The sequence below is a fragment of the Salvelinus fontinalis genome, chromosome 18 (assembly GCF_029448725.1).
Source record: "Salvelinus fontinalis isolate EN_2023a chromosome 18, ASM2944872v1, whole genome shotgun sequence".
Taxonomy (NCBI): Eukaryota; Metazoa; Chordata; class Actinopteri; order Salmoniformes; family Salmonidae; genus Salvelinus; species Salvelinus fontinalis.
Window position 1 is genome coordinate 33,312,359 of NC_074682.1, and position 14,225 is coordinate 33,326,583.

General features: G+C 45.8%; 1 protein-coding gene across 1 annotated transcript in view; it reads left to right on the top strand.

Moving 5' to 3' along the window:
* Positions 1-14,225, top strand: part of LOC129815324 (paxillin-like) — a 51,028-nt gene that overhangs the window by 36,506 nt on the left and 297 nt on the right. Inside the window, exons 3-10 of the mRNA XM_055869031.1 lie at positions 248-333; positions 416-546; positions 739-940; positions 1,135-1,273; positions 11,905-12,063; positions 12,793-12,966; positions 13,576-13,657; positions 13,820-13,968. Of these exons, the coding sequence (XP_055725006.1) occupies positions 248-333; positions 416-546; positions 739-940; positions 1,135-1,273; positions 11,905-12,063; positions 12,793-12,966; positions 13,576-13,657; positions 13,820-13,968 (1,122 nt within the window). The remainder of the gene's footprint in view (positions 1-247; positions 334-415; positions 547-738; positions 941-1,134; positions 1,274-11,904; positions 12,064-12,792; positions 12,967-13,575; positions 13,658-13,819; positions 13,969-14,225) is intronic.

Sequence of the window (14,225 nt, forward strand, 5' to 3'; positions counted from 1 at the left end):
ATACATACATACATACATACATACATACATACATACATACATACATACATACATACATACATACATACATACATACACACACACACTAGGCTGGTGTGGGTTCAGGCTTTTGCGCAAGTTGGTAACCGATCTGATTCAACTAATAAAATCTTGAAGACTGAGCAAAAGCCTGTGCCCACATGACACCCTCTCACCCAATTACCACTTTACCTAGAACACTTCTAAATATGTACCTGTCCTTTCTTAGTCCTACAGCCCTGCACAGAAAAGCTTGTGGTCCAGGGACAGCAGTAGCCCCCCCTTACCCCAAAGCGAAGAGGACCACGTCTACAGGTAATAATGATCATAATAAACAATACACTTCATGTAGCGACACATGACAAAATGAACATCAGATGTCTGTTGGTTCCTGCAGCTTCCCCAACAAGCAGAAGAGTACGGAGGCTGCCATGAGCTCCTCCCTGGGCTGCAACCTGTCGGAGCTGGACCGGCTGCTTCTGGAGCTCAACGCTGTGCAGCACAACACACCATCTTTCCCCACTGAGGGTACGCTACACCATAATGTGTGCATCCCAAATGACACCCTATTCCCTATATAGTGCACTGCTTTTGACCAGGGCCCACACGTAGAAAACCCTATTTGGTACATAAAAGAGTAGCACTCACCAGTCTCCTTCTCATTCACCCGCTGAAACTTGCCAATATGTAAATATATATTTTTCTCCTCCTGTGTTGCAGAAGAGTCCGCTCCGCCCCTCCCTTCCAGCAGCACCACCCATTATGTGCAGGCGAACGGGGTTTCTGGGGCAGGCAAGTTGCCTCGCCCCACCATGGAGAAGCCAAAACGCAGCGTGGCCACTAGGCCACCAGTCATCGAATACGTGCGCCCCAGCGCCAAGAGCCTCCTTGACGAGCAAGAAAGTTCTGTGCCCTCTCCCATGTAAGGAATAGGGCTGGTCCAAAATGTTACTATTCCCATAAATTGGGGGACAATTGACTGCAAAGCAATGGCACTGCACCTCAAGTTCCTGAAGACAGTTTAATCTTACTCAGATTGTGCTATGTCCTGTGTGTTCATGTTTGCCTTTGGTCATTTAACGCTCACCATTATGACCTAATGTTTGTGATCTCTAGCCCCACCCCATTGGTTGTAGAGAAGTTGGGGGAGGAGGAGACACCTTCCCAGCTGCAGGCCAGAATCTCAGCCTCCTCCGCCACGCGGGAGCTTGACGAGCTCATGGCCTCGCTGTCCGACTTCAAAGTCCAGAGCAACGTAAGTTTTTTTACAGAAAGATTTTTACGAGGGTGGGTGAATGAGAAGGAGACCGGTGAGTGCTACTCTTCCTGGGGATAACATTAAACATTACATAATACAGAACATCAATAGACAATAACAGCTCAAGGAGAGAACTACATACATTTTCAAACAGCACACAGCCTACATATCAATACATACACACAAAATATCTAGGGTGGATGGATGATGGGGGTGGGTGGGGTGATAGATGATAAAGAGCACTATGCAGGTACAGATTGGGTGAAGTAAGTTGAGGTGAAATGTGAATTCAAATAAATACACTGCTCAAAAAAATAAAGGGAACACTAAAATAACACATCCTAGATATGAATGAATGAAATATTCTTATTAAATACTTTTTTCTTTGCATAGTTGAATGTGCTGACAACAAAATCACACAAATTATCAATGGAAATCAAATTTATCAACCCATGGAGGTCTGGATTTGGAGTCACACTCAAAATTAAAGTGGAAAACCACACTACAGGCTGATCCAACTTTGATGTAATGTCCTTAAAACAAGTCAAAATGAGGCTCAGTAGTGTGTGTGTGGCCTCCACGTGCCTGTAATACCTCCCTACAACGCCTGGGCATGCTTCTGATGAGGTGGCGGATGGTCTCCTGAGGGATCTCCTCCCAGACCTGGACTAAAGCATCTGCCAACTCCTGGACAGTCTGTGGTGCAACGTGGTGTTGGTGGATGGAGCGAGACATGATGTCCCAGATGTGCTCAATTGGATTCAGGTCTGGGGAACGGGCGGGCCAGTCCATAGCATCAATGCCTTAATCTTGCAGCAACTGCTGACACACTCCAGCCACATGAGGTCTAGCATTGTCTTGCATTAGGAGGAACCCAGGGCCAACCGCACCAGCATATGGTCTCACAAGGGGTCTGAGGATCTCATCTCGGTAACTATTGGCAGTCAGGCTACCTCTGGCGAGCCCATGGAGGGCTGTGCGGCCCCCCAAAGAAATGCCACCCCACACCATGACTGACCCACCGCCAAACCGGTCATGCTGGAGGATGTTGCAGGCAGCAGAACGTTCTCCACGGCGTCTCCAGACTGTCACGTCTGTCACATGTGCTCAGTGTGAACCTGCTTTCATCTGTGAAGAGCACAGGGCGCCAGTGGCGAATTTGCCAAACTTGGTGTTCTCTGGCAAATGCCAAACGTCCTGCACGGTGTTGGGCTGTAAGCACAACCCCCACCTGTGGACGTCGGGCCCTCATACCACCCTCATAGAGTCTGTTTCTGACCGTTTGAGCAGACACGTGCACATTTGTGGCCTGCTGGAGGTCATTTTGCAGGGCTCTGGCAGTGCTCCTTCTGCTCCTTCTTGCACAAAGGCGGAGGTAGCGGTCCTGCTGCTGGGTTGTTGACCTCCTACGGCCTCCTCCACGTCTCCTGATGTACTGGCCTGTCTCCTGGTAGCTCCTCCATGCTCTGGACACTACGCTGACAGACACAGCAAACCTTCTTGCCACAGCTCGCATTGATGTGCCATCCAGGATGAGCTGCACTACCTGAGCCACTTGTGTGGGTTGTAGACTCCGTCTCATGCTACCACTAGAGCACAGGTGTCAACCTCATTCCACGGGGGGCCGAGTGTCTGCGGGTTTTCGCTCCTCCCTTATACTTGATTGATGAATTAACATCACTAATTAGTTAGGAACTCTCCACACCTGGTTGTCTAGGGCTTTATTGAAAGGAAAAAACAAAAACCTGCAGACACTAGGCCCTCCGTGGAATGAGTTTGACACCCCTGCACTAGAGTGATAGCACCGCCAGCATTCAAAGTGACCAAAACATCAGCCAGGAAGCATAGGAACTGAGAAGTGGTCTGTGGTCACCACCTGCAGAATCACTCCTTTTTTGGGGGTGTCTTGCTAATTGCCTATAATTTCCACCTTTTGTCTATTCCATTTGCACAACAGCATGTGAAATTTATTGTCAATCAGTGTTGCTTCCTAAGTGGACAGTTTGATTTCACAGAAGTGTGATTGACTTGGAGTTACATTGTGTTGTTTAAGTGTTCCCTTTATTTTTTGGAGCAGTGTATATCGATTAGAAACCAGGTGGTGGAATGTCAACTCTGAGGTGAATGTGTTGCTTTAAAAAGGTAGGTTGAAGATTTATTTTTGGCGTTGATGTGTGGGTTCTTCACACAGGTAGAATCCTGTGGTCTAGAATGTAATGTACATTGAGTCGGACATTTACTACCATTTGCCTTATCAATCCCACAATACAACAAGTTATTTACTCTAACCAGGTTTCATTTACTTTTTATGCGAGTAAAGGATTTTTTTTTAAATGACAGGCCTGATGGAAACTGCTCATTTGTCTGTAAACTTTCCAAATGTCGACAAAACAAAATACGCTTGCTTGACGAAGTGGAATCTTTTTGTGTCTGTAAAATGTATTATGCGAAACACCTTTTATGCGCATATATGATGCTATTCTGTCAAAGTAGTACATTTGGAAAGTATTCAGACCCCTTGACTTTTCCACATTCTGTTACATTACAGCCTTATTTTATAGTAGATTGATGAGGGAAAAAAACTATTTAATCTACACATTACCCCATAATGACAATGCATTTAATGCATTTAAAACTATAACGTTTTATATAACTATTCAGACTCTTTACTAGGTACTTTGTTGAAGCACCTTTGGCAGGGATTATAGCCTCAAGTCTTGGGTATGATGCTACAAGGTTGGCACAACTGTATTTGGGGAGTTTCTCCCATTCTTCTCTGCAGATCCTCTCAAGCTCTTTCGGGTTGGATGGGGAGCATCGCTGCACATCTATTTTCAGGTCTCTCCAGAGATGTTCGATCGGGTTCAAGTCTGGGCTCTGGCTGGGCCTCTCAAGGACATTCAGAGACTTGTCCTGAAGCCACTTCTGCGTTGTCTTGGTTGTGTGCTTAGGGTCGTTGTCCTGTTGGAAGGTCAACCTTCGCCCCAGTCTGAGAACCTGCTCCAGAGCACTTAGGACTTCATCAAGGATTTCTCTGTACTTTTCTCAGATCATCTTTCCCTCGATCCTGACTAGTGTCCCAGTCCCTGCTGCTGAAAAACATCCCCACAGGATGACGCTGCCACCACCATGCTTCACCATAGGGATGGTGCCAGGTTTCCTCCAGACGTGACGCTTGGCATTCAGGCCAAAGAGTTCAATCTTGCTTTCATCAGACCAGAGAATCTTGTTTCTCATGGTTAGATTCCTTTAGGTGTTGTTTGGCAAACTCCAAGGGGCTGTCATGTGCCTTTTACTGAGGAGTGGCTTCCGTCTGGTCACTCTACCATAAAGGCCTGAATGGTGGAATGCTGCAGAGATGGTTGTCCTTCTGGAAGGTTCTCCCATCTACACAGAGGATCTCTGGAGCGCTGACCATTGGGTTCTTGGTGACCTCCCTGACCAAGGCCTTTCTCTTCCGATTGCTCAGTTTGGACAGGCGACCAGCTCTAGGAAGAGTCTCTTGGTGGTTCCAAACTACTTCCAGTTAAGAATGATGGAGGCCACTGTGTTTTTAGTGACTTTCAATGCTGCAGACATTTATCGGTACCCTTCACCAGATCTGTGCTTCGACACAATCCTGTCTTGGTGCTCTACGGACAATTCCTTTGACCTCATGGCTTTGTTTTTGCTCTGACATGCACTGGCAACTGTGTGCCTTTCCTCATGTCCAATCAATTTAATTTACCACAGGTCGACTCCAATCAAGTCGTAGAAACTTCACAAGGACGATCAATGGAAACAGGATGCACCTGAGCTTAACTTTGAGTCTCATAGCAAAGGGTCTCAGTATTTATGTAAATAAGGTGTTTTATTTTTAATACATTTGTAAAAATGTCTAAACCTGTTTTCACTTTGTCATTATGGGTTATTGTGTGTAGACTGAGGAAAAACATTTTAATACATTTTATAATAAGGCTGTAACTTAACAAAATGTGGTTAAAGTCGAGGCCTGAATACTTTCTGAATGCACTGTACATTTGGAGTCACGTGATGATATTCATGTAGTCCTCTCACTATGAGTCAGGAAATCATGCAGTTTATTGCTACTCATGAGTTATGAATTCACAGGGTGGTGAAAAGTGCACAAATAAGCTTGAAGCTCCTTTATAATAAATATTGAGGGTCTTCTTTTGGTGACATGATTGAGCCTTTACTGCCATTTGACAACTAAAAATTGCGCTCTTATCTATAATAACCAGAGTGGGCACATGTGCTATTTAACGAAACAGTTTTTGTGACCTAACCTATCAGAGTTGAAAATGTGATGGAAATGCATTTGAACTTTAGATTTTTATTTGGTATATGAAATCTTAAGCGCAAAGGTACCTTTTTTTTTTTTTTTTTGCACTACGTCATCACACACGGCTTTTTATCCACAACAAGTCAGTTTGGTGGAAACACGACTGGTGGGAAAATATGCAGACTTTTGAATATTTTCATGAAAACATGTCCCCAATTTGGATGGAAACATAGCTACTGTGAGGAATGTGAATTATTGTTATATTCATCACTATGATATATTATGCTACTTTTCACAAGGCTTTAAAGAAATGGTCATGATTGACTTGACATGATGCATGTCTTTCCATGTCTACCTCTTTTCAAACCATTTTCAATTGTTTCCCCTCCCTGTCTCCTATTATTACTGTCTTCTGTCTCCAGTCTGGTTCTCAATTGTCTGTCGATATGGAACCTCCCCTGCTCAGTCAAGGATCAGAACCGCCCTCCATAGAGAGTCTGCTGCCCCAGTAGTTTTAACCAGATACCCAACTGAGCCTGTGGATCTGCAGCTGGAGCCCCTCAGTGACACATTCCCCTCCTGTAACCCTGTTCCTTTAGAACTCCACATAGATGAAGATGCCTGCTCTGCCTCTCCCCTCTCAGCTGCTTCAGCCTCCGTTGGATTAAAAATAAAACAAATAAATAAAATATAAATATAGGACAAAACACACAACACTACATAGAGAGACCTAAGACAACCACGTAGCAAGGCAGCAACGCAACACAACATGGTAGCAGCACAAAACATGGTACAAACATTATTGTGCACAAACAACGGGCAAGAAGGTGGAGACAACAATACATCACGCAAAGCAGCCACAACTGTCAGTAAGAGTGTCCATGATTGAGTCTTTGAATGAAGAGATTTAGATAAAACGGTCTAGTTTGAGTATTTGTTGAAACTTGTTGCAGCGGACTGAAAAGAGGAGTGACCCAGGGATGTGTGTGCTTTGGGGAACTTTTAACAGAATGTGATTGGCAGAATGGGTGTTGTATGTGGAGGATGAGGGCTGCAGTAGATATCTCTGATGGGGGGAGTGAGGCCTAAGAGGGTTTTATAAATAAGCATTAACCAGTGGGTCTTGCGACGGGTATACAGAGGAGTATAGAGTACAGTGATGTGTTCTATAAGGAGCATTGTTGGCAAATCCGATGGCAGAATGGTAAAGAATGTCTAGCCGCTTGAGAGCGCCCTTACCTTAACTGTTGCAAAGACGCCCGGTCCTGTAGCTGTTGCCAAGACGCCCCGGTCCTAAAACGAACACCCTTCCTCCCTTAGCCCCCATTGCGCCTTCTTCGCCACCGAAGGAGAACCAGTCAGACACACCTGCTGCTCAGCCACCAGAGCACCCTACTGCATGTACTGACTTGGGGATAATGTGGCCATGTCAGAAGCCCTTGCTGGAGGATGCCCTCGACAGATTGCTGTCCTAAGAGTTGACTCTGCCAGAGGGCGAAGTGGAGCATGCCAAGGAGACCCATCAGGACAAAGAGGAGCTTTATGCCATGACAGGAACGAGGAAAGAACTTGGGAGGAAGGGATTTACCCTGGACACATGCCTCTGGACGGGCGGGAGGGGATGATAACTCCCCTTGCCGAGGCCAGCTGGATAGACATCTGTTTGACCCCGTCAACGTTCCCTGAACCAGCCTTCGGCCGTGGAGATGCTGTCCGTGTCGAGCCAAGTACGACGCTCTCAGAGGGCTTTTTTTATCAGATGATTGCTCATTCTAGCCTTGTGGAATCGGGCTGATTGCTACGTTGGCTATTCTTTTTCAATTCACTTATCAGTATGGGATTTCTCATAATTGAAAATGTTTTGAGTCTGTAATGGGGGGCATTATTCAAAATGAGAAAAAAAACTGCTATTTGGACCGATCAATCAGAGGACGGCCTTATTCAAAGCACAGTATTTGACCACGTGGGCTTTTGTCCTAAACCCACCCACTGTTTCTGAGAGGATGCTGATTGGTCCATTCATTTTCTGGCTTATTCAAAACGCCCGTCTATTGGATTTAGCCAGACTGATAAGTGAAGTGAAATAGAATGGGGAAAGCCATGATCAGGCTTGTTCCACAATCATTCAAGTTCCATCTAGCTCTGTAACAGTATGTCACTGTGCTGTTTTCAAATTGAAGTGATTGAAATGGGCTCTTATTTTGGGAGAGCAGCTCACGTGAACGCAACAGGAGGACAGAGGCTGGTGGGAGGAGTTATAGGAGGATGGGCTCATTGTAGTGGCTGGAATGGAATACAAAGAAGTGTTGTATATGACTCGGTTGTATTTATTCCATTCCAGCCATTACAATGAGCTCGTCCTCCTATAGCTCACCCCACCAGCCTCCACTGGAGGACATATAAGAACATAATATAGATTTATTTATGTGTATATATATATATATATGGCATCTGGTCAAAGTTGTATCTTCTTGCTTTACCTGAAGTGATGCAAGTAAAGCGGAGAATGTTGACTTGTGAACTGCTCAATGATAGAAGTCAGCGTGAAAGTCAAGAGGGTTCACTGCCTACCATGGTCCATGTTGAAATCTCCACTCTGCGTTGTTTACGGCTATATTGCATGTCTCAACTTGCATTCATGACTGTGTGCATAGCTTTGTGGGGATTTGCTTGAGCTTGTCACTTTAACAATCAAGGTTGACGCAAACCTTCACCGCACAGCTGTGTGTAGTTTGCCACCTCCTGTGTAAATATGCTGGATTATACACTATATATAGACGGGTATGTGGACACCCCTTCAATTAGTGGATTCGGCTATTTCAGCCACAACCATTGCTGGCAGGTGTATAACATTGAGCACCCAGCCATGCAATCTCCATAGACAAGCATTGGCAGTAGAATGGCCTTACTGAAGAGCTCAGTGACTTTCAACGTGGCATTGTCATCAGTTCGTCAGATTTCTGCCCTGCTAGACCTGCCCCGGTCAACTGTAAGGGCTGTTATTGTGAAGTGGAAACGTCTAGAAGCAACAATGGCTCAGCCGCGAAGTGGTAGCCACACAAGCTCACAGAATGGAACCACTGAAGCGTGTAACACGTAAAAATCATCTGTCCTCGGTTGCGACACTCACTACCGAGTTGCTTCCAGAGGCAGTTTGAAACGTCAGCACAATAACTGTTCGTTGGGAGCTTTATGAAATGGGTTTCCATGGCTGAGCAGCCGCACACAAGCCTGAGATCACCATGTGCAATGCCAAGCGTCAGCTAGACGCTTGGCACAGTGGAAATTAGTTCTCTGGAGTGATGAATCACGCTTCACCATCTGGCAGTCCAACGGACGAATCTGGGTTTGGCAGATGCTAGAAAAACGCTACCTGCCCGAATGCATATTGCCAACTGTAAAGTTTGGTGGAGGAGTAATGGTATGGGGCTGTTTCATGGTTTGGTTAGGCCCCTTAGTTCCAGTGAAGGGAAATCTTAACGCAACAGCATACAATGATATTCTAGACAATTCTGTGCTTCCAACTTTGTGGCAACAGTTTGGGGAAGGCCCTTTCCTGTTTCAACATGACAATTTCCCCGTGCACAGTCCATACAGAAATGGTTTAATCGCCCACATCAGTGGCCGACCTCACTAATGCTCTTGAGGCTGAATGGAAGCAAGTCCCCGCAGCAATGTTCCAATATCTAGTGTAAAGCCTTCCCAGAAGAATGGAGGCTGTTATAGCAGCAAATGGGGGACCTACTCCATATTTATGCCCATTATTTTGAAATTAGATATTTGTCAAGCAGGTGTCCACATATTTTTGGTCATGTAGTGTATCTGTCCTAGTATATAATATATGCCATTTAGCAGAGAATGTGCTGTTAGATGACCTCAAGTGATTTTCTGAAGACTTGCCTCTTTCCTTGATTTGAGTCATTGTGCGAGAATTCAATCCAGAACTCAATCTTATTTGGGGTAATGAATCACAATACATGTACACAAACAGATTTGGTGTAAATGGAGTATAAGAGAGGACCTAGTACCGCTTCTTCCAGGTGATGTGAAGGTCTGTATCTGCACCCTGTGGTCTCACTACTGGTGTCACCCAGGGTTAGGTACTTGATCCTCTTGTTTCCCTTGTACACACACAAACACATTATCTGTGCACATGTTTGGATGGAGGTGGGACAAACCTAAAACATGCAGGTGGTATAGAGCAGGTTTATATGGGCCTTTGGAGCCATGTTTCAGGAGCTACTTTTATGGACATTAGCGTGACTTGCTGCTTCTCTACAGTGATATTACTGCCGAGTCAAAGACCATCGGTTTTGCAGCTTGCATTTTACGTCCGCCTGTGAAATGGACTGCCTTGAAAAAGAGTGGAATTGAGTCGAATGGAGTGCCCTTTGACTTTCACGATCAGCCTGTTTGTGCAAAGGGGCTTTGCTTGAAGGACTGTGCTTCCTGGTGTTTTTTCGTGCCTGGTATGGGGAAGCCACACCCAGCCCCCCCACCACCCTAACCTCCTTTTACCCAACTCTGTAGCTCAAGTTGATTATCCGCCGCACAAAAGAGATGCCCAATGTGCACCCCATGTACCGAGACGGGCAGTTGTTGAGGCGTAAACTGGGTCCTGTCATCTTCACCAAGAGCAGTTCCAGGTCCGCCTCATCACAGAGCTGCAGGGGAAGCTGGGAATCGAACACCCCATTGAGCACCGACGCAAGCAGAAGTCAGACGACTCGCTCACTGAGGGGGGTCATCGTCACCCAGCGCGCGCAGGAGGACGGGACCTCGTCGGTGGTGGACAAGGTACAGAGAGGTGGCTGGAGCCAGTGATAAGTCATCTCACTGGGCCACATTTGGACCTGCAGAACAATACAGCACCTTCCAGTAGCTTGTTTCTTGGTTAGTGCTGTACTTTTAGAGTAACTTTACCAAGTAACTTTTCTATACCACACATATGGACTATGACTAGCGAACAGTTTCTCAACCATATTCTTCTGTAACAACATGTTGAGAATTCATGTTTCCTTTGCACCACCTGAGGCTTTCTATTTCCTGTGGTTTAATTTGACTCATCTTTGACGTCGCTCTCTCTCTGTCCACACCCAGATCATCATTCCTCCTGACTCGCCTGTCCGTCAAAGTCATCCCCCCCCTCCGCTGTCCCATCTGGTGCCCAAAAATCCACCCCCTGACAAGCAGACCCCTTTGCCCTGCCTCCTCACCCCTCCCAGGGAGCACCCCCCCCCCCCCCCCCCCCCCCCAAACCTGTGGAGTGTCAGCTCACCCCTCCCTGGACGCTGACCCACAGAGAGCCCACCCCTCCACCCAGGGAACCTAACCCTAATCTGGTGCATGACAGCCCAGTTCCCACCTCCCAGATGACTTCCCTCAATGGTGTTCCACCATAGGCATTGCAAACCTGACTTTTGACTGTTTAACTTAACAAGCCTTTTTATTCAAGCCCTAACAGATATGAACAAGTTGAAATAACTTGACTCGTGAATTAGGTGACTGCGTAGTCTTCTGTTAAGATACTGATATACCACTACGTCTCTTGATATATTTTCCAGTCAGTCCCAATTCGTTCCATCCCTGTTCCCCTTTAACAAACAAGGCCAGAAGCAAAATTGGTATTTGATTTTACAAAGGTCTATTGTTTACCGAGGGTTGCCTTTCGTTCGAGTGAAGTCTGACTATTTTTTTTCCCTCTGTGGAATGAGACTGGGTCAGACATTTCCAATGACCACACCATTGGAGAAGTGTAGTTACCTCCCGCCTTGCTTCCCATCAACAGCACACATTCAGTCTCACACTATCAATGAGCTCTTTAGGTAGCCGATAAGCAGAGTAACTCTTGAACACGGAAGTCAGATTGAAGTATTTCAGGGTAGGACTGCAGTACTCTATGTTATGAAGGCATTATGTGATGAATCTTACATGTTCATTCTAGTCTGGAATGCAATGCCAGTGGAATTTTCCATTTCAGTCATTAAAAAGACTGATTTCTGTTGTATGTCACGTAAACCCCAGGAGTTACTGCTGTGTCTATGGAGACACACATTCAATTCAATTAAAAAAACATAATTTTACACCGAAGGGAAATTACTTCATAGGGGCAGATGTAATCAGGATAGTGTGGTGAAGAGAGACTCTTCTATGTATTAATTAGGTTTTCTGTGATAAATTGAACAGAACATGAACATTGAACAGAATATGAATTGGGAAGGGAGCTCTATTTGGGCAACTGTGTTGTGTTCATGTGTCTTACTGTTTGCGTGTGTGGTTGTCTGTGTGTTTCTGTGCATCTGTTTCTTTCTCTGAGATGTCTTTCTGTGTGTGACCCCGTCCACAGATCATGGCCCAGGGGAAGAGCTCACCCACGGCTCCCCCCAAACAGGCTAACAAGCTGGACAACATGTTGGGCAGCCTCCAGTCAGACCTCCATAAACTGGGCGTCCAGACTGTGGCCAAGGGAGTGTGTGGGGCCTGCAACAAGCCCATTGTTGGACAGGTAACTTTACAAACACACAGAGGCCACATTCATGCAGAACACATACCGGCTGCATGCACACACTTACACTTATATGCACACAGACACACACACTCGCATTCAACTTTACTGAGCTTATTACATACGTTTTCTGGTCCCTTTTGAATGTATTTCATGTTTCTGGGGTTGTTTTTTTCCTTTTGGATATCCTAAGTCCATGTAGGTGTAAATGTGGTCATGATTAGATTGATTGATTGATACACCCTGTTGTCCTGAGCTGCCTATATAGCTTGCATGGTTTGCATTCTCCAATATAATACATTTTAGCTCCTAATGGAAATTAAGTTAAGTACTGCCACCATAGGAAGGTAATTGTTCCACACAGAGCTGAGTCTGAACTGGAGAAACACACTGTTAGCCGATGTAAATCAATCATGGATTGATGTCAATGGGACATTGGCATGGGAAACTGAGTTCAGGTCATACACACATCTCGAGTTAGGATTCATCCCTGGGCCCATACTCATAAAAACTCTCAAAGTAAGAGTGCTGATCTAGGCTCAGTGTTTCCTTTTAGAACATAATGATTTAGATTACATGGATGGGGGGACCTGATCCTAGTTCAACACTCCTACTAGACAGTTTATTAATACAAGCGCAGATTCACTAAGTCCAGTAATTCAATTCAGGTTGGGGCTGCTAGATTAGATTGTAAGTGTCTGTCTTTTGCCCTCTCCTCCCTGTGCCCAGGTGGTGACTGCCATGGGGCGCACATGGCACCCAGAGCACTTCGTGTGTACCCACTGTCAGGAGGAGATCGGCTCCAAGAACTTCTTTGAGCGGGACGGAGCACCGTACTGTGAGAAGGACTACCACAACCTGTTCTCCCCACGCTGCCACTACTGTAACGGACCTATCCTGGACGTTAGTATTACTCACACAGAAACGAATGCACGCAAACACCCCACTGCTGCTTTTACTACTGCAACGGACCGATACTGGATTTAAGTATTACACACACACGCACGCACACACACACACACACACACACACACACACACACACACACACACACACGATGCCACTCTGAATCCCACAGACCATCTTTGAGCCATCTTTTCCACACACCATCTCTGTTTTTCATTAGTGTGTCCTGTCTCACTCCACACATCAACACTCACTCATATCCTTGCGCTGACACACTGCACACATGAACACACATGCAAGCATGCTCACACACACACTGCCTGGGGTGAGCCACCACAGCAGAAACAGAGAAGAGGAGACCGACTGAACTTTCGCCTCAGGATAGGCCAGATGATTCACAGGGGCGACAAGCTTCCTCATTGGTCCTGTGTGGTGTATTCATATCACTCCCTTTTCTCCCCTTTCTATTACTGTCTCCCTCTCTCTTCTGACATGCTACTCTGTCCTCAGCAGTGCTGCCATCTGCTGGCTATAGACAAAATGGTCAAAATACTTAAAAATATGATATTATGAATTCAATATGCTAACTGCATTTGTCCCCTACAGAAAGTGGTGACGGCACTGGACAGGAACTGGCATCCGGAACACTTCTTCTGTGCTCAGTGTGGAGCTTTCTTTGGCCCAGAGGGTAAGCTACCCCCCTTTATCTCTCACTTTATTTGTCTCCCTTCTCTATTCTTCTCTCTCTGTCTCGCTTCTCTTCCCCTCTCTTTTTCCCTTCTCCTTTCTCTCTGTCCTCTCCTCTCGCTCTGTCGTCTTAAGGCAGTGTCTTTCTCTGCTCCCCCTACAGGCTTCCATGAGAAGGATGGAAAGGCATATTGTCGGAAGGACTACTTTGACATGTTTGCGCCCAAGTGTGGAGGCTGTACCCGCGCCATCCTGGAGAACTACATATCAGCCCTCAACTCCCTCTGGCACCCCGAGTGTTTTGTCTGCAGGGTAAGTGGGTGTGTGCTGTGGTGCTATTCTAAGCTTATTATCCCTAATTTACATATGGTGAGACATACAGTAGCTTTCATACATTTCTTGAAACAGATTTATTTTTTTCCTCCAGCACCTTCACCAATCGGATTTGGGTGTGGTTAGATTCTACCTATTATATACAGTTCTTTAGGTATTTCCAAAAACAGTATAGAAAGCTTTGATTGCCTCAGCCATTTTGTGAAAACCTCCTTCACTTTTCTTCCCACCTCTGT